Source organism: Rhinatrema bivittatum, chromosome 4 (assembly GCF_901001135.1).
Source record: "Rhinatrema bivittatum chromosome 4, aRhiBiv1.1, whole genome shotgun sequence".
Taxonomy (NCBI): domain Eukaryota; kingdom Metazoa; phylum Chordata; class Amphibia; order Gymnophiona; family Rhinatrematidae; genus Rhinatrema; species Rhinatrema bivittatum.
The window spans coordinates 148,318,652-148,339,443 of record NC_042618.1 but is presented as its reverse complement, the minus strand read 5'-3'; the positions used below and the strand labels follow the sequence as shown (position 1 = coordinate 148,339,443).

Below are 20,792 nucleotides of genomic sequence, written 5' to 3'. Positions count from 1 at the left end.
TTGGTGATCTTTAGGAATGTTTCTTTAAAAAAAAAAAAAGTATTGCCTGTGTCCCGCCTCCCAGAGGATTGTTAGGCTCTGAGAGGGCCATCCCCTGCTGGTCTGAGGCAGCTGCCAACGAGGGTTGAGGACCCTAATTTAATACATTGGGCAGCGTGGGTGCGATACCAGGGAGCCCGGCTCACTCCACCCAGAAAGATCAGCACCCTAGACCACTTCAGGCAAGTCCCGATTTATTAAAAAAAATAAAATTCTTCTATTTGAACTTTTTACTTTCACTTTGGTCGGGTCCTCTCTCCTCGGGGGGGGGGGGGGCTTTAAAGTTGTTTTCTGGGTATTTCATTTCTGGCTGGCTCCCTCGTTTTCGCATGGAGACTCTAAGGTCGGTCATAGCTTCCGTCAGATAGGGAGAGTTTCTCGCGTCGCTGGATCTCACGGAAGCTTACCTGCACATAGGCATCCGTCCAGACCACCAAAGGTTTCTCCGGTTCTGCCTTCTGGACCAGCATTTTTAGTTTTAGGCTCTCCCCTTCGGGCTGGCAACCGCGCCCAGGACAATTCACCAAGGTGTTGGTAGTGGTGGCGGCCTGTCTCCGAAGGGAAGGTTTCCTGGTTCATCCGTACTTGGATGACTGGCTGATTCGAGCAAAATCGGAAGCGCTGGCATGAGTGCTACAGTTCCTGCAGTCACTGGGCTGGGTTTTCAACCTCTTAAAGAGCAAACTCGTACCCTCTCAGTCCTTGGAATATTTGGGAGCGCTGTTGGACACTTAGAAGGGACGAGTTTTTCTTACCATGGAGCGCATCTTGAAGTTACATGACCAGGTGAAAGACTTCTTGCTCAGAGTCCTCCGAGGGTCCGAGATTATCTACAGGTTCTCGGGTTCATGGCTTCGACATTGGAGCAGGTGCCTTGGGCGTTTGCTCATATGCGACCCTTGCAGTATGCTTTACTATCCCGTTGGAACCCAGTTTCCGAACTGTTTCTTCTGCCCTTGCCACTTACAGAAGAGGCGAGGGACAGTCTTGCGTGATGGCTGGTGACAGACAATCTAACCAAGGGGGTTCCTCTGGAGGTGCCCGAATGGACAATGGTCACCACGGAAGCCAGTCTCTCTGGCTGGGGAGTGGTGTGCCAAAGATCGGTACAGGGCCTGTGGTCCCCCAAGGAATCTCTGTGGTCGATCAATCGGTTGGAGACTTGAGCAGTGCGGTTAGCATTGCAAGTATTCTGACCGCTCCTGCACGGGAAAGCAGTCCGGGTGTTGTCGGACAATGCGACCACAGTGGCATACATCAATCATCAAGGAAGAACCAGGAGCCGCTCTGTGGCGGTGGAAGCGAGTCTGTTGTTCAGCTGGGCGGAACAACACTTAGCATTGTGGCGTCTCACATTGCAGGGGTGGACAACGTGCAAGCGGGTTTTCTCAGCCGACATCATCTCAATCCCGGAGAATGGGAGTTGGCAGACAAAGCCTTTCAGTGCATATGCGTAACGTGGGGCAGACCCAGCACAGACCTCATGGCAACTTTTTGGAACACCAAGGCTCCGAGGTTCTACTCTCGTCGTCGAGAGACAGGGGCGGAAGGAGTGGATGCCCTGGTTCTACCCTGGCCTGTCAACGTTCTTCTCTACATATTCCCGCCTTGGCCGTTGATCGGCAGAGTACTCCGGATAGAGCGTCATCTGGCGCGAGTAATTTTAATGGTGCCGGAGTGGCCGAGGCACCCTTGGTTTGCGGACCTTCTCAATCTAGCAGAGGCAGGTCCACTACGGTTTCCAGAGGTTCTGGATCTTCTCCACCAAGGACCCGTTTGTTTGGAAGAAGTGGATCACTTCTGTCTAGCGGCATGGTGTTTGAACGGCGCCGTTTAAGAGGTAAGGGGTATTCTCCTGCAGTAGTTTCTACTTTCCTCCGGTCACATAAGACATCCACTAATCTTGCGTACATTAGAGTGTGGAAGGTTTTTGAGTCCTGGTGTTTAGAACGGGGCGTTTCGCCGACTCGAACTTCAGTGTCTGATATTCTGTGTGTCCTTCAAGATGGACTGTCTAAGGGCTTATCGTGCAGTTCCTTACGCGTGCAGGTAGCAGCTCTTGGTTGTTTGCGTGGTTCGGTGCAAGGCAGGATGTTTTAAAATTAAAAAGATCAGGGCTAATAAGCAGAGTTTGAAGGGTCAGGGATAATAGGGTAAAAGTGAAGGTTAATTAGGGGGGTTAGGAAGTCGGGAGCCTTTACTTGTGCAAACTGGGAATGGAATGGGAAAACCGATAATTGCATCAGTGTGCATATTTAATAAAATCCCCCCCACTTACGCAGTAGAGCTGGCATTTGCGCACACAAATGCATGTCCATATAAAATTGTGCTCGCATGTGCGCACATGTTATAAAATGGCCGCGTCTATTCACACGAGCCACCATACACGCATGCATGTACACTTGTGCCGCTGTTTAAAAGTTACTGTCTTAGGTTTGTATTGGTATATAATCTCTATAAGTGGCAGGGCAGCTGGGGAGACAAGTGCTGAAGTATTTATTGGTTTAAAGCATCTCTAGGAGGGAGGGCAACCGGGAAAAGTGCTGATATATTGTTGGTGATTAGTTTCTCTAAAAGGGAGAACAAATGGGAAAGGAATAGGGATAACATTCATATGCTGCATATTTGTGAGGCAAGCAGCTGGGACAAATGTTGACCTATGCTTTGGTGTGCATAATCTTTGGAAGAGAGGGCAGTTGAGAGTAGCACTTAAATTACTTGAAATGCATTTCAAAAGCAACCACAGAATATTAAAATGAATCTTCCTGACAACTGATGTTTTGCGTCCCTACCAGCAGATGGAGGCAGAGAATAAAAACTTTTCAGGTACTGCTACTTAACTGAGAGTGCCACCAGCAATCCCTCAGTATTTATCTGTCTCTAGCAGATGGTAGAGGTGCAAACCTGCAGTCTGATAGTAGCTTAAAAAAATAAATAAAATAAAGTTAGCTTAGTGTTTAGAGAGAAGACAGAAGAACTGAAGACTGAGCTCCCAGGGGTGTTAGGCTCCTTCGTGGGCCATCCCTCTGGTTGAGCTGGCTAGGCTTGACCCTTGATTCCAGGGGGAGGGAAAGCCAGGAGTCCTGGCTCTCTCGCCCCCCCTGAGGCCCTTTCACCCAGTCCAACTGGCTGCAGCATCCTAGAGCACCCAGAAACAGGAAAGTATAGCTTTCTTTTGGTTTTTTTCTGGGTTGCTCGGGAGGCTGTCTCTTTAAGAGGTGAAGTTTAAAAAAAAAAAAAGGCAGGCCTGTTTTCTCCGTCGGCTCGGCATCAGAGTGAGTAGAGAACCGCATGGCTTGTGTTGTTTTTTCAGCACCCAGAGCCAGGACAGCAACTGCAGCAGCGGCGGCTTTCTTTCTCCCACTCAGGGTTCATTTTAGCTGCGGACCGCGTCAATCATGATGCCGACTCCCACTGAGTGCGAGAGAGGCTGTGGGGCCTGCAGGGGAATATAAGAACATAAGAAAATGCCATACTGGGTCAGACCAAGGGTCCATCAAGTCCAGCATCCTGTTTCCAACAGTGGCCAATCCAGGCCATAAGAACCTGGCAAATACCCAAAAACGAAGTCTATTCCATGTTACCATTGCTAATGGCAGTGGCTATTCTCTAAGTGAACTTAATAGCAGGTAATGGACTTCTCCTCCAAGAACTTATCCAATCCTTTTTTAAACACAGCTATACTAACTGCACTAACCACATCCTCTGGCAACAAATTCCAGAGTTTAATTGTGTGTTGAGTAAAAAAGAACTTTCTCCGATTAGTTTTAAATGTGCCCCATGCTAACTTCATGGAGTGCCCCCTAGTCTTTCTACTATCCGAAAGAGTAAATAACCGATTCACATCTACCCGTTCTAGACCTCTCATGATTTTAAACACCTCTATCATATCCCCCCTCAGCTGTCTCTTCTTCAAGCTGAAAAGTCCTAACCTCTTTAGTCTTTCCTCATAGGGGAGTTGTTCCATTCCCCTTATCATTTTGGTAGCCCTTCTCTGTACCTTCTCCATCGCAGTTATATCCTTTTTGAGATGCGGCGACCAGAATTGTACACAGTATTCAAGGTGGGGTCTCACCATGGAGCGATACAGAGGCATTATGACATTTTCCGTTTTATTCACCATTCCCTTTCTAATAATTCCCAACATTCTGTTTGCTTTTTTGACTGCTGCAGCACACTGAACAGACGATTTCAATGTGTTATCCACTATGACACCTAGATCTCTTTCTTGGGTTGTAGCACCTAATATGGAACCCAACATTGTGTAATTATAGCATGGGTTATTTTTCCCTATATGCATCACCTTGCACTTATCCACATTAAATTTCATCTGCCATTTGGATGCCCAATTTTCCAGTCTCACAAGGTCTTCCTGAAATTTATCACAATCTGCTTGTGATTTAACTACTCTGAACAATTTTGTGTCATCTGCAAATTTGATTATCTCACTCGTATTTCTTTCCAGATCATTTATAAATATATTGAAAAGTAAAGGTCCCAATACAGATCCCTGAGGCACTCCACTGTCCACTCCCTTCCACTGAGAAAATTGTCCATTTAATCCTACTCTCTGTTTCCTGTCTTTTAGCCAGTTTGCAATCCATGAAAGGACATCGCCACCTATCCCATAACTTTTTACTTTTCCTAGAAGCCTCTCATGAGGAACTTTGTCAAATGCCTTCTGAAAATCCAAGTATACTATATCTACTGGCTCACCTTTATCCACATGTTTATTAACTCCTTCAAAAAAGTGAAGCAGATTTGTGAGGCAAGACTTGCCCTGGGTAAAGCCATGCTGACTTTGTTCCATTAAACCATGTCTTTCTATATGTTCTGTGATTTTGATGTTTAGAACACTTTCCACTATTTTGAAGTCAGGCTAACCGGTCTGTAGTTTCCCAGATCGCCCCTGGAGCCCTTTTTAAATACTGGGGTTACATTTGCTATCCTCCAGTCTTCAGGTACAATGGATGATTTTAATGATAAGTTACAAATTTTTACTAATAGGTCTGAAATTTCATTTTTTAGTTCCTTCAGAACTCTGGGGTGTATACCATCCGGTCCGGGTGATTTACTACTCTTCAGTTTGCCACTCAGGCCTACCACATCTTCTAGGTTCACCGTGATTTGATTCAGTCCATCTGAATCATTACCCATGAAAACCTTCTCCATAATGGGTACCTCCCCAACATCCTCTTCAGTAAACACCGAAGCAAAGAAATCATTTAATCTTTCCGCGATGGCCTTATCTTCTCTAAGTGCCCCTTTAACCCCTCGATCATCTAACAGTCCAACTGACTCCCTCAAGGCTTTCTGCTTCGGATATATTTAAAAAAGTTTTTACTGTGAGTTTTTGTCTCTACAGCCAACTACTTTTCAAATTCTCTCTTAGCCTGTCTTGCCAATGTCTTACATTTAACTTGCCAATGTTTATGCTTTATCCTATTTTCTTCTGTTGGATCCTTCTTCCAATTTTTGAATGAAGATCTTTTGGCTAAAATAGCTTCTTTCACCTCCCCTTTTAACCATGCCAGTAATCGTTTTGCCTTCTTTCCACCTTTCTTAATGTGTGGAATACATCTGGACTGTGCTTCTAGAATGGTATTTTTTTTAACAATGACAACACCTCTTGGACATTTTTTACTTTTGTAGCTGCTCCTTTCAGTTTTTTTCTAACAATTTTTCTCTTTTTATCAACATTTCCCTTTTGAAAGTTTAGCACGAGAGCCTTGGATTTGCACACTGTTCCTCTTCCAGTCATTAAATCAAATTTGATCATATGATCACTATTGCCAAGCAGCCCCACCACCATTACCTCTCTCACCAAGTCCTGTGCTCCACTGAGAATTAGATCTAAAATTGCTCCCTCTCTCGTCTGTTCCTGAACCAATTGCTCCATAAAGCTATCATTTATTCCATCCAGGAATGTTATCTCTCTAGCGTGACCCGATGATACATTTACCCAGTCAATATTGGGGTAATTGAAGTCTCACATTATTACTGCACTACCAGTTTGGTTAGCTTCCCTAATTTCTCTTAGCATTTCACTGTCCGTCTCACCATCTTGACCAGGTGGACGGTAGTATACCCCTATCACTATAGTCTTCCCCGACACACAAGTGATTTCTACCCATAAAGATTCAATTTTGTATTTAGTCTCATGCAGGATGTTTATCCTGTTGGACTCTATGCCATCCCGGACATAAAGCGCGACACCTCCTCCCGAGTGCTCCTCTCTGTCATTGCGATATAATTTGTACCCCGGTATAGCACTGTCCCATTGGTTATCCTCTTTCCACCATGTCTCTGAGATGCCAATTAAGTCTATGTCATCATTCACTGCTATACATTCTAATTCTCCCATCTTACTACTTAAACTTCTGGCATTAGCATACAAACATTTCAAAGTTTGTGTGCTAGTGCCAGAGCAGGGCCTCACTCAGGTGGGAAGTGCTGGACCTGGATCGATTGTGAGGACAGGATTCCTTGGAGGACTCTGATAGCAATGATCTGCAGGGGGATCCGCAAGTGGACCAAGGCACTTGGTCAGGGTGCGGAACGTGCGGCTGGTCCAATGGGTGGTGAGCCAGATGCAGATGATGTCCCTCTGGCAGAAGAGGATGACCTGAGGGTGGTCAGGTTATTCTGTAAGGAGGAGTTGCGGCCTCTCATCCCTCAGGTACTGGAGGAGTTGGGGATTAAGATTGCACAGGAGGATTCAGACAATGAGGGGTAAACCCGGTGTTGGAAGGGCTGTGTGGACCGCTGAAGGCATTCCCTTTGCCAAAGCAGGTGAAGAAGCTGATCGACCAGGAGTGAGACTTCCCGGAAGCAGTATTGAAGGTGGCCAGGGCTATGGCCGGAGTAAATCTTAGAGCTATGGAAGCTTCCAAAGGTGGATGCAGCGGTGTCAGTGGTGACAAAACCACCATTCCTGTGGCAGGGTCAGCGGCCTTGAAGAATGTCCAAGACTGGAAGCTGGAGATTCTGTTGAAGAGACTCTTTGAGGTCTCGGCTCTGAGCCTTTGAGCGGCGGTCTGCGCGAGTCTAATGCAGAGGGCTTGTTTGTGCTGGGTACAGAAGGTGCAGGAGAAGACCGCTGGGACATCTGCTGATCCTGGTCAGAGTGCTCGGTTGGAAGTGGGGGTGGCCTATGGGGTGGATGCCCTCTATAATATGTTTCGCACTCGGGCTAGGAATATGGTATCAGCGGTAGCTGCATGACGACTCCTGTGGTTATGTAATTGGTCAGAGGATGTTTGGTCCAAGGCGCAGCTTTGTAGTCTCCCCTTCAAAGGAAACTTGTTTGGGGAGGTGTTGATGAAGCATTTGGAAGATTCTAAGGGGAATAGATTGCCTGAGGTTAAGAAGGGAAATAAGACCTTCCTGCCTCGCACTCCTTTCCGTGAGATTAGGAGATTTTGCTCCACGCAGAAGCAGGGTTTGGGAAGACAGCAGTCCTTTCGAGGAACCCGTAGGTCAACCAGAGATAGGGCAGGGTTCTGGTGGTGCGAAGCCCGCCCAATGAAGGCAGGCTGGTCCACTCCTTCCTGTTGACTGTCGGAGGAAGGTGTCCTGTTTTTTTGAGGAGTGGACCAGAATCGCTTCTGACTACTGGGTTCTGGAAGTAATAAGTGGGCGGCAGTGCGGGACACTCTTCTATGACTGCAGCGATTGGAAGCCATCATCCCGGTGCTGCAAGAGGAGCTGGGCCAAGAAAGGTATTCCATGTACTTCATGGTCCCCAAGAAGGAGGGTTCATTTCGGCCCATTCTAGATCTGCAAAGAGTCAACGTGGCCTTTGACATGCCACACTTTCGAATGGAAACATTGCGGATGGTGATTGCAGCAGTGCGCAAAGGGGAGTACAGCTATCTCCCGGGCAGTCAAATAATACAAGATTATACCTACACTAGAACTCTAGGTGCAGAAACAGGAAGATCTGAAAATACAAATTTGTCAGCGAGAAGAAAAGAAAGTTGGCTTGGTTCAAAGAAAACATGCATAATACTATTATATTTAACACAACATTTGCAGGAGAACTTGAGAAAAAACTGAGACCCTAGGTCTCAAGAGAAGGAATTGCTTCCTTTTCTTTTGAGTTGATCCTGCCACATCCGGAATTGCTATAGTCTTACATTGTAAAAAAAAGTGCCACCACAAAATCTAAAGTACATTCTAAGGAGCCAGTTTCTGTCAGAATCCAGGACCAAAGATACCAACAATGTAGAGGACTTAGCAGCACGGTATCAGATATCTCCAGTAAGACGGTAACATCCAAGGAATTGTCTAATATAGGAGAAAGTTCCTGAGATCTTCTGAACTCAGCTTCTCATTTAGAAGGGAGGAGGAATAGCCTAGTGGTTAGAGCAGTGGACCATGAACCAGGAGACCAAGATTCAAGTCCGGCTGTCACTCCTTGTGACAGCCGGACTTGAACAGTGACTTGCCCAAGGTCACTCCTTGTGATTATTGCAACTCTCTCTTACTCGGTCTTCCTCTCAACTCTATCAAACCCCTACAGATGGTCCAGAATGCCGCCGCCAGAATTCTCACTAACTCTAACAAAAGGGAACACATAACACCCATACTCCGTAACCTACACTGGCTTCCCATCAAATACAGGATCCTTTTCAAAATACTAACCATCATTCATAAATCAATTCACAACATCTCGCCCATCAATTTAAAGATGCAACTTCGACCTCATACCTCCTCTCGACCCATCAGAAGCGCATACAAGGGTACACTGTATGCCCCAACCGCAAAAACTTCACGAAGGAAACGAGCTCTATCTACTGCTGGACCTCACCATTGGAACACTCTCCCCCCAGACTTAAGACTAGAACCAAGCCATCCTGTTTTCAAAAAAAAGCTAAAAACCTGGCTCTTTAGTCAAGCTTTCACAGACACATAAGGAACTAATCCCTCGCTGTCTTCTCTCCTCCACCTCCAATCTTCGACCCTTATCCACTTACCCCCCCTTACATTAAGTTATGATGGCCTCATTTTACTCTATGACTTATATCATCCTAAGACATTAATGTTTATGCCTTATGTTACTTCATACCTTATGTCACTTCATCTCACCATTGTTTATGCTCTATGTTACGCTATGACTTAGGTCACCCTATGATAACTGGATCACTTGTATATTATACAATGTTATTATATTATTATTATGTGTTTCCGGACTTCACCACCCAAAAGACTACATTACACAATCTGCCTCCACTTTTTAATCTTCTATACATGTTTATTGTATTGTGACATCATTTAAGTAGTCAACCCAGTAGTTTTCCCAGAGAAGCTACCTTTTGTTGATTCTTCGAATAGTCACTGTTTCATTATGTTACATGCAAAGCCTTTTGTTGATTCTTCGAATAGGTACTGTTTCATTATGTTACATGTAAAGCCTTGTTTAATATGTTTCTTGTAAAGCCTTGTTTAATATGTAAAGCCTTGTTTAATATGTTTCTTGTAAAGCCAAGGGCACTGTTTCCCGTCCCGAGGCATTTTTGCTGTTACCTGTAAACCGGATTGATTTGTTTCCTAACAGGAAATTCGGTATATAAAAATTCTAAATAAATAAATAAAAAAAAAATAAATAAAGCAGCAAATAATAAATCATAGCACTAGATGGAAATGTAGATTCAGGGATCTTAAGAACTTCCAACATATATCTTCTGTACATATCCCTTGGTGAACCTATAGGCACACATGGAAAATTCACAAAATGCAGAGGAATTTCCAAACTCCATGTTATTAGAAAGAAATATATTACCTTTAAGCAAACTTTCTTGCATAGTCTTAACATGAGTCACAATAGTTTGGACTTCAGATAATTTTTGTAGCCATTTCATCCGTAGAATTCTCTAAATCCAAAATGAGAGATTCCAGATTAATCATTTTCTGATATCAAGGTAAAACCTGTGAATTAATGGCACTTCCCAAACCCTCTATGACTTCCTAGATGGACTCAAGGGTAAATACAGTTGGTCTCACCAATCTGAAGCTCTCCTGCGAAAGTGTGACCAGCCATGGGAACATTATCCACAACACTTCCAGTATTCTCCTCATGTGCATCAGGGTCACGGTGCAAGGGTGAACTGGCCATGTTGATCCTTGTGTGGGTGTACTGTCCTCTCAGCATTCCCAGCACCCGAGAGTCATATCAAAGTTGTTAGTCAGCGACTCACCCAGGCGAGTCTGGGGGAGATGGGAACAAACTTTCCAACCCAGGGCTCCTCTATCAACAATGCTACACCCCAGGTGACATTGTCATCCATAGGTCCATGCAGAATTTAAGTAAATAGAGTTGCAGGGAATGCTACTGATTTGCCCTTTCTTTTCTGTCCCATATCTAACAAGGTAAAATCTATACCATTGGATCAGGAGCTCAGCTTCTTAGCTGCCTGTCACCATCTTGGATTCCCTAGCAAGCTCTATTTTGACATCTGTCTGCACATTATCTGAATCTTCAGCGCACAGGATAGTTTTGTGAGTCAAGTTCATAATAACAGGACAATCTCCATAATCTTCCAATTCAGGGACACCACGAATGTGGATATTATTCCTCCTTGTCCGATTTTCTATCCCCAAGCTTGACAGTGAGTTCTGCATTTGCTTGAGACAAAGCCTGTATATCATTTGGAGCTTCGTCGTCTGTCTGCTTTTCAGTTTGCAGCTCTGCCTCCTCCACCCTTTTGCCCATGTTGCTAGTATTAGGTGTAAATTCAGCCACAGCGTGTAAAATTTCACCTTTAACTGCAGCAATGTCTTATTTCAGTTCCTTGAACTAATTTTGAAAATCCAAGCGGGTAAAAGATTTCTGATCCATAGATCTCTCATCAACCTGTCCCATGGTGGCTGATTTCTCTGCTAGGGCCTGCTCCACATTGTTTCAAGTTTCTCTCTGGTTTGTGCTCATACCAGCAAAAGAGAAGTCTTTAAGATCTACCCACTTTTTGTGGAGTGACATCACCGAGGTGGGTTACTGGCAATATTAGTCTCTGGTCTCAAATATCGCTGTATTGCACCAAAAACAGATTTTTAATAAAGCCTCCTGGGGATGATCATCTTGGTTGGGTGACATCACTTCTCCCTTCAGTTAGGTTTTAACTGGGTGTTGCAGTAAAGGGGGAAAAAGGAGCAACCAGCTGATTTGGATAGATTCCCTTACACAGTAAAGGGAGCTGAGCTGCTGGTAGATTTTAAAATCCTTTCCTCCCCATGTTATCCATATCATAATAAAACTGCAGGATATAGTGCATTTGTGGAAGTTATTGTGCCAATCAGGTAGTTCAAAGGATATCCTCTGTGTCAGCTGCAGCTTGTAGTATATTTTTCTAAATACACAATTCTATTGTGGTAATTGCTTAAGCATAGTGCTACCAAATGAATTTCTGTTCTTGTACTTTTTATAATAAAAACTTCAGTATGTATAATGATATTAAAATATCTGTACGATTTGTTATCACAGATCTTAATTGCAACGGTCACTTATCTGTTACCCAGTACTGAGGCTTCCTCTTATGAGCAGGACAAAAGGGTGAGTAAAAATGGTGATGTGGGCAGTTTGTACCACTAGAGGTCATAGGTGTAAAGGCACATTGTAGTGTGAGTACTGTACTAATTTGATACAATGTCAAGTATAAGGTGGTCTGAGAAATGAAAACTAGGTGCAAAATATTTTAGTGCAGAAAGAGTTTTAAGTATTTCTTTTCTAATTAAAATATTTTGGGCCTGGCAGTTTCCTTTCAGCTTCTAGCCCAATCAGAAGTGGAGCTGGATACAGCACAAAGAACCTTCATTCACAACTACACAGGGATTTTTTTTCCCCCTGTTTTGTATGCCATCCCAACTCATTTAGTCCGGTCATTACAGTAGAAGTTCTTAGCTGGAGGTCATGCACCAGGGCTCCTTCTGGAATTCTGTAATCTTGCCTCCTAAATCTAGCCACTACACGTCACCATTGCACAATGATTGGGACTTCCTTCCCCAGAGGCTGTGAATACTGCCTCCAGAATTTTCCCAACTAGTCCAGGGCGTGGAAGACCTAACCCAAGAATCTAGCTCAGGCCCCCTCTATACTGAGCCACTGGGCCATCCCATTATCCAACATTTATATTGGCTAACACATTTTAGATCTGTTTGGAAGCACAATAGAACAGCTTGTGATTTAAAGTTTAAAAGTAGCAAAATATATGAACTTTTTATATTTCTTAATATCATGGGTATGTCTTAACAATTTAAGATCTCATCTGTTTCTTGCTAAGTTACAACAGACACCTTTGGTTGTGATATAACATGTTCAATGGTGGTTTGTTCTCTTTTTTTCCCAGGAATGTGAACATGAAACAAAATAAACCAACAATATTCATTTAATTAAAAATATCAAATTATAGTCTTACTTCGTCTCTGGGGGGCGGGGGGGGGGGGGGGGGTTTCATTTTCTTCCATAGGAAAATTGGATCCACTAGCACAAGAGATGTAGTTTAATGGCTTTTCTCACATTTGCAGCACCTATACAATTTTCATAAGGACCACCATGACATAGTTACTGTCTGAGTGTTTTAATGAATCTTTGAGTTTATTACAATGAACTTGGTCACTGTTGAGATACAGTTCCCAATTAGGGAGTAATATTGTAGCTAGAAAGAAGTCATGATCTGTTTCATGGTAACCTTCTACTTTTTCCAGCACAGAAAAACAATCTTAAGAGCACTTGCATGCATGCTGGTTGAGCAACATCAGAAAATATTTCTTTATGGAAAAAGTGATTTGGTGTTTGAAAAGGCCTTCCAAGTGAGATGATAGAGATAGAAACGATAGAGTTCAAGAAAGTGTGGGATAAACCCGGAGAATCCATAGATTGAAAGAAGTGAAGCCAGAGATTAGCTGGGTCTGTGGCTATGCACCAGTAATGAAACTGGGCAGAGTAGATGGGCTTCACAGTCCTTATCTGCTGTCATTTTCTATATTTCTGTGATATCAGTGGCGCACACAGAAATTAGTGGGGTTTTTAAAATATAGTTTTTAAAAAAAGAGCTACATATTTTCCTGCAAATAGAGGAGCGTGAACCAGAGCTGGCTCTGGATTTATGGAACAGATTCCCTATAAATTCTTTGAGAGCTCATGGTACCCTTAACATCTCTTTGTGCAATGTGTAAGCATATTGCCACCGAGGGAGTCATGCGGGGACTTCAAGCAGGGCTTCCCAAAGCTGTCCTGGAGACCTCACAGCATTTTGCAACTTTTTGTTCTCATCTCGGGTTCACAGCAGTGTGCTGTCACTGCCTGGGCGACATCTTTCCACCACCTCCATTGAGTTTGATTTTGCTTCAATTCTTTTTCAGTCGAACATTTCTAGCAGGTTCCAGTTATGCCCTCAGTGTGATAGGAGTAGGTTTATCATGGATCCCCATGATAGATACATCCTGTTCCTGGGGGCATTGCAAGATGTCCATGGGTATCACAAATGTATGACCATGACCTAGAAGGGCCACAGGTCCCAACTGGAATTGATGAAGAAACATTTCAGGCACCAAAAGACTGATACTTTGGCATCATAAGAACATAAGATATGTCATACTGGGTCAGACCAAGGGTCCATCAAGCCCAGTATCCTAAGTCCAACAGTGGCCAACCAGGTCACAAGTACCTGGCAAGTACCCAAACATTAAATGAATAGATCCCAAGCTACTAATCCTTATTGATTAATAGCAGTTTATGGACTTCTGCTCTAGGAACCTATCCAAACCTTTTTTTTAAACCCAGCTACACTAACTGCCATAACCACATCCTTTGGCATTGAATTCCAGAGCCTAATTATGCGTTGAGTGAAAAAGGAATTTTTAAAATTTGTTTTAAATAAGCTAATTTCTAACTTCATGAAGTGCCCCCTAGCCCTTGTATTATCCGAAAGAGTGAATAACCAATTCACATTTACCTGTTCAAGTCCTTTCATGATTTTGAAGACCTCTATCATATCCCCTCTCAGCTGTCTCTTCTCCAAGCTGAATAGCCCTAACCTCTTTAGCCTTTCCTCATAGGGTCGCCCTTCTCTGTACTTTCTCCAGTGCAACTATAACTTTATTGAGATGCGGTGACCAAAACTGCACACAATATTCAAGGTGCAGTCTTACCATGGAGCTATACAGAGGCATTATGACATCTACCATTTTATTTGCCATTCCCTTCCTAATATTTCCTAACATTGTTTGCTTTTTTGACCGCCACAGCACACTAAGGTGACAATTTCAAAGTATTATCCACTATGATGCCTAGATCTCTTTCCTGGGTGATAACTCCTAATGTGGAACCTAACATCGTGTAACTACAGCAAGCCCACAGAGAAGGGCGACCAAAGGTGCAAAGGTGGAGATGGCATTCATCAGCATTTGGGGAGGTGGTCTGATCCCTCAGAGCCGGTGCTATTAGAAAACCCAGAGACAGGCTATCGAATGAAGGTGCGAGGTTCCAGCTCTTTGACACTGCATGAGGGAAGGCAAAGAAGCATCTGCTTTGGTTTCCGTTGATGCCCAATGCTAAGAGCAGGGATGGTCTGGTATCTGGAATCCACCCCCACCCCCAACATTTAGTCCTGTAGCAAGAAGAGCTCATCCTTCGAGAAATCTCTGGACTTGCGACAGCCTCCAGTGGTTCTGTTGTCAGCCACAGATATCCCTCTCAGTTCTGAGGAGGATGTGGCCACCCCTTCTGCCTCCCAGTTGGTGTTGGCATTGGCTGTTTTTGAGAAGGAGTTGGATAAGAAGATCCAGCAGGCCTTGGAGTAGGCTCTGTGGAACCTTAGTGCTGCAGCATTCGGGGCACCAGGGTAGGGACAAGACTGTCTTTTAGTCACTGCTTGATTCCCTATAGCAGCCTGGCAGTGAGGCAGCCTGATTATCAAAGATATCTAAGATTCATGGTTCTGGGAAAGCATTTTCAGTTTTGCACCCTTCCGTTCAGTCTGGATATAGCTCCCAGGACTTTCACCAAGGTGATGGTCATGGTGGCAGCAGCTCTCCAGAGGGGAAAGAGTCTTGGTTCACCCATATGTGGACAACTGGCTGATTCAGGCAAAGTCAGACGTCCTTTGCCGGCAGGCAGTCCACTTTGTACTCCAGCGCCTGAGGTCACTGGGTTGGATAGTCAGTCTGTTCAAGAGTCATCTTTCCCCTACTCTCAGGTCTTGGAATTTCTGGGGGCACATTTCAATACCAAGGTGGGGAAGGTTTTTCTCACCAAGGAGCGCCTTACCAAATTGCAGACAAAAGTCCGCAGATTGTTGGAGAAGCAGGTGCCCAGTGTCTGGGATTACTTGCAGGTTCTCGATTCCACGGCTTCCACCTTGGACTTAGTTCCTTGGGCATTTGCTCATTTGCGACCTCGGCAATCAGCATTGCTTTCCCACTGGGACCCTTTGTCGGAGCAGTTTCAGCTTCCACTACCTGTTAGTTAGCTAGATCCAGTCTCTTGTGGTGGCTTGTTCAGGACAAGTTGAGGCAATGAGTGGACTTGGAGGTTCCAGTCTGGATGATTGTTACCACCGATGCGAGTCTCTCCGGGTAGGGAGCAGTGTGCCAGGACCAGTCGTACAGGGACAGTGGTTGGCAGAGGAGGCATTGTGGTCCATCAGTCGCTTAGAGATGAGGACGGTGCATTTGGCACTGCATGCGTTTCTACCTCTGTTGCAGGGGAAGCCAGTGAGAATTTTGTCTGTTAATGCAACGACGATGGATTACATCAACCGACAGGGTGGCACAAAGAGTTGAACAGTGGTTCAGGAAGCCCAGGAATTAATCAGATGGGCAGAGCAGCATCTGGTGCTGTTAGCGGCCTCTCACATATCCGGCACAGACAATGTGCAAGCAGATTTTCTCAGCCAGCAACAGCTGGATCCCAGAGAGTGGGAGTTGTCAGAGGAAGCAATGCACCTAATCAGTCGCAGATGGAGCAGGCCGCACATGGATCTAAAGGCAACCTAAATGTCAAGGCCCCGTGGTTCTTCAGTCGAAGAAGGGAATGAGGAGTAGAAGGGGTCAATGCCTTAATTTTGCCTTGGCCGAGGAACATTCTTCTGTAATGTGTTTCCGCCATGACTGCTGGTGGGCAAAATCTTGTGGCATATAGAGATCCATCTGGGCGAGGTGATTCTAGTAGTGCCTGAGTGGCTGAGGCGGCCTTGGTTTGCAGACCTGGTCAACCTAGGGGTGGACGGTCCGTTGAGGCTCACTCATTTGCCAAAGCTTCTGCATCAAAGCCTCATATTTTGAGACCAAGCGGCTCACTTTTTTCTAGCGGCTTGGCTTTCGAGAGGAAGTGCTTGAGAGAGAGGATATTCTGAGAATGCCATTTCTACTCTTTTGCAAGCTAGAAAGACTTTCACCTCCTTAGCGTATGTGAGGGTTTGGAGAGTTTTTGAGGCCTGGTGTGTGAAGCAAAGGGCAGATCCTATGCGAGTGTCCGTGGTGCATATTCTGTCCTTTCTGCAAAGAGGGTTGTTGTAGGTACAGGGAACGGCTCTAGCTGCACATTTCAATGTGGTGCATTTTCCCCGGGGTTCGAAACATTTGCGTCCTCCAGTTCAGAAGCTGTGCCCCTCCTAGAGCCTTAATGTAGTACTTAACAGTATTTGTGCAGTGCCGTTCGAACTCTTAAAAGAGCTACTATGAAAGATCTCACTTTGAAGGTGGTTTTCTTGGTGGCTATTTGTTCTGCTCAGAGGATCTCTGAACTTCAGGTCTTGTCATGTAGAGAACCTTTGAGGATTTCAGATTTGGGGGGGGAGGGGGGCTCTTGAGGATAGTTCCTTCTTTTCTGCCAAAGGTGGTATTGTCATCCCACTTAAGTCAGTTGGTGGAGCTCCCGTCCTTCCCAAGTTTGGATGTTATGGTGCCTCATGCGAGAGAGTTGTGACTCTTGGATGTCAAGTGTGCATTGTTGCAGTATCTTAAAGTCTCTAACAGCTTCCGATTGTTGGATCAACTTTTTATGCTATAGAGTGGTGCAAAAAAGGGTTGTAAGGCATCAAAAACCACAATTCCGCAGTGGTTAAAGTATGCCATTGGCTCCGTGTACATCTGTCAGGGTCGTCCTGTCCCAGAGGGGTTAAGGGCTCATTCTACCTGTTCCCAGGCAGCCTCATGGGCCAAATGTCAGCAAGCTTCACCGCAAGAGATTTGCAGGGCGCCTACTTGGAAGTCATTGCACACTTTCGCCAGGTATTATCGTTTGGATGTCCAGGCCCCAGAGGCCATGGGCTTTGGTGAGAGTATACTTCGAGCGGGACTCTCGCAGTCCCACCCCATTTAGGGAAGCTTTGGTACATCCCAGGAATCTGGACTGATCAGGGTATGTACAGGGAAAAGAAAATTGGTTCTTTCCTGCTAATTTTCATTCCTGTAGTACCACAGATCAGTCCAGAGTCCCGCCCAGTTGAGGAAAGGCAGATTTGGAGAGTCCGCTTAATCTGTTATTGTATTTAATCTGAAAAATGTTACAGGCTTTGTTAGTACTGCATGTTTTTTTAATCGGGCAAAGTTATTTGTTCTAAGTTTCCACTTCCTACTGCTTGTTCAGGGGATATTACTTTGTTATAGATGTTGGTATTATACCTATCTTGACTGGGGTATTTATCAATACTGAGGGGACTGCAGGTCGCGCCTCGGCTTATGTGGCAGCGTCAGTGAAACTTTCTCTGTCTCCATCTGCTGGAAGGGAGGCAAAACCTAGGAGTCTGGACGGATCTGTAATTCTATAGGAACGAAAATTAGCAGGTAAGAACCAATTTTCCTTTTATTATCATGATTTGTATAGCGCATACCAGATATATGCAGCACTCTAAAGAGAAACATAATGAATAAGCCCTTCTTCGTAGAGTTTATACTCCTGGGGGAATTCTGCACTAGTACGGAGCGCAGAATTCCTCTGCTGCGCAGAATTTTTAGAATGACCTATGGGCTGCAAGCAGAGCCCATCTCGCTTGCGGCAAAAGCACAGGGAAGTTGGTGGCTGTAAGTGCATTCCATCCTGCTCGTGGCAGAAGAACAGAAAGGCTGCCGGGCCGCAAATGGAACCCATCCCGCTTGCAGCCAAAGACAGGAGAAGCAAGAAAGCCTATGAGAGAGAAAAGTGTGGTACTGAGGGGGAGTGTGTTGTGTGCGAGAGAGGGAGCCTGTGTGAGGAAGTGTGTATATGAGTGAGAGATTAAGAACCTGTATGCATGAGAGAGGTATTGGGTGTGTGTGGACTGGTGCATGTTTGTGTGTGAGAGGGGGAACCTGTGCGTTTGTATGTGTGTGTGTGAAGGGGAGAGGCGTCGAAAAAGGGATCGAACTCTGTGAGTGAAGGGCTGGGGATGGAGATAGAGTGGAAGGAGTTGAGTGTGGAGAGGAACGGGAGAGATAGTGGAAAGCAAAGGAATTTGGGGGCCTGTGAGGGCAGAGTGAAAGGGGTCTGGCCAAGGGAGTAAGGAGAGAGTTGGAAGGGACACTCTTACAGTGTTCTTTTAGGGGAATTCTGCTAAAAATATTTAAAACTCTGTATCTTTGAGTAATAGCTTTTTTTTGTGTTACATTTTAAATTAATTATTTTGACCAATATAAAATATGTAGAAACTTTCCAGTCTTATATGTGTGTCTGGATAACTTCTTTTGGGTTTTTCTATTTTCTGTTATTTCATTTGTTCTTTATTATAGCTCTCTGTTTTGTTCCCTTTTTTCTTCTTCACTTTCTTCTTATCCCCACCTTTCACTAGTCTGCTTCTTTCCCACAGGTACTACTTCTCCTATCTATTCTTCTCATTTTCCTTTCCTCCATCTCTTGTTTGCTTCCTCCTCCAGTCTTCTCTCCTTCCCTCCCACCATGGACCCTCTATTCTTCTTCCTTCCCATGTCCTCCCATACAGCTGATCCATCCCCAGACCGACTGCCAGAAGAGTGGCAGTAGAGTCTTCCTCTTCCTCTGTTAGCCAGTGCCAGACTTGTGATTTGAATTTTAAAGGCCTGAAGCACCATTCCCCTACTTGGCTAACTCAAGGTGGATCAGCCAATGGGAGAGAATTGATGAGATTCAGGGAGAAGTGTTTGACTTGTGAAAAGGATCAAAGGTTTCCCCTTCCACCCATTCACAGACTTCTTCTTAACCTAGTTCATCCCTTCTTGGCCAGCTTGTTGCCATCATTTCATGGAGATGAATTTGCTGTCCTTGTCATAGCCACAGAAGTGCAAAAAAACAGAAGATAATTTTCTGCTGGGGCCTGAGCTTCCAAGATATCCGGCTATATTTTAGTTGGCTATCTGGGGCTCAATTTCAGGCACAACTTAGCCGGTTAGATTGCAGATGAATGAGGCTTTAATCTGACTGACGAAAACTTTGATAGCTAATTTTGTGCACTTGGAGTTAGCTGGTTAAACTTGGCTAGCTGACCCTAGGAACCATCAGGCACCCAATTTTTTTGTTTAACCAACAGTTTCATCTTGCTCCTTTTGGCTTCTAACTCAATCCAAGAATTGTGGCTGGCATGTGGCACCATAAGCTTTCATTTGCAATTTATCTGAGGAATTTTTCCCCTATTATATTTCCTCTCCTAACTTTAGTACAGTCATTGCAGTGGAGAGAACTTGGCTGGGAGTCATGATTCAGGACTCTTTCCAGGACCCTGCAATCATAGGCCCTAAGTTTAGCTACTAGATGTTGCCATTGAGCAATGGCTATGACTGACTCCTTTCCCTCCTCCCCATACCCAAAGGCTGTAATCTTTGCCTCTGGAACATCCCCAACTCTGGCCAACTCGGGGAGCAATTGACCTGAGAAACAGATCAAACCATATTCATCTACATGGCAGTGTATAGTACTCCCATGGAATCACCAAGCTGGTTCTAGGGGCTACCTACTTTTTGAGCAGGTAAGTTTAACTACTTACAGTCTTCCCACTCCAAAACATTAATTGCTTTAAAGGACTTTGAAGCATTTAATAAATGAGTGAAACTAGGTGGCTAGATTTAACCACTTAGGGTGACATTTTCATCCTTTGGGATTTAGCCACCTAACTATGGAGTTAGGCTGTTAGATTTTACTCAAAATCAGACCCATAATATGGAAAAACAGATGTCTTGCATGTAGAAATGTTAACAAATGCTTGATTGTATAAACAAATATTTGATTCTCCATAGGTTGGTAAAGCTTGGTAGTGCCCAGTCCAGTGAGTGACAGGGTAGAGCTGGCACAACTACTATAGATTTTGATTTGAACGGCATTCACTACTAGAAAATATAGCAATTTGTAATTTATATCTCCAAATGCCAGCCAATAATAGTGATTTTCCTGGTAATAGTGAGCTTAGATGAATCGTAGCTGCCAAAAAGCTGCTTTAAGAACCCGTTGCCACAGGTTGATTGCTGCTGGGATTAAAATTGGGAACAAAAAGGAAAACTATCTGTAAATGTCAAGTGGTAACTGACTGCTGTTTTGTTAAAAGTTCTGTAATGATGTGTACCTAAGACAGCTCTTGTGTTACAGCTGGTGGTCTCCTTGCTCCTGTCTCTACTGGACTGGATCATGGCCTTGCCTTTGAAGACGCTGTTGTACCCTGTGTGTACAGCTGGAAGTGACAATGCAAAGAGTGAAAATTCTGTTCTCAACTGTGCATATAAGGTATCTTGCCTTTTAAATATGAGACTTACAAGTCAACTTGAAACTAGTGATTGAAGTCTTGTGTGAATCTTCTAGTCAGAGTTCTATATTG

General features: G+C 44.5%; 1 protein-coding gene across 6 annotated transcripts in view; it reads left to right on the top strand.

The window, feature by feature from the left end:
• The window catches only part of RALGAPA1 (Ral GTPase activating protein catalytic alpha subunit 1), a 647,855-nt gene that overhangs the window by 320,670 nt on the left and 306,393 nt on the right, over positions 1 to 20,792 (top strand). For all 6 annotated transcript variants that reach the window (XM_029598964.1, XM_029598967.1, XM_029598968.1 and 3 more), the window contains 2 exons: positions 11,522 to 11,590; positions 20,567 to 20,701. In XM_029598964.1, the coding sequence (XP_029454824.1) occupies positions 11,522 to 11,590; positions 20,567 to 20,701 (204 nt within the window). The remainder of the gene's footprint in view (positions 1 to 11,521; positions 11,591 to 20,566; positions 20,702 to 20,792) is intronic.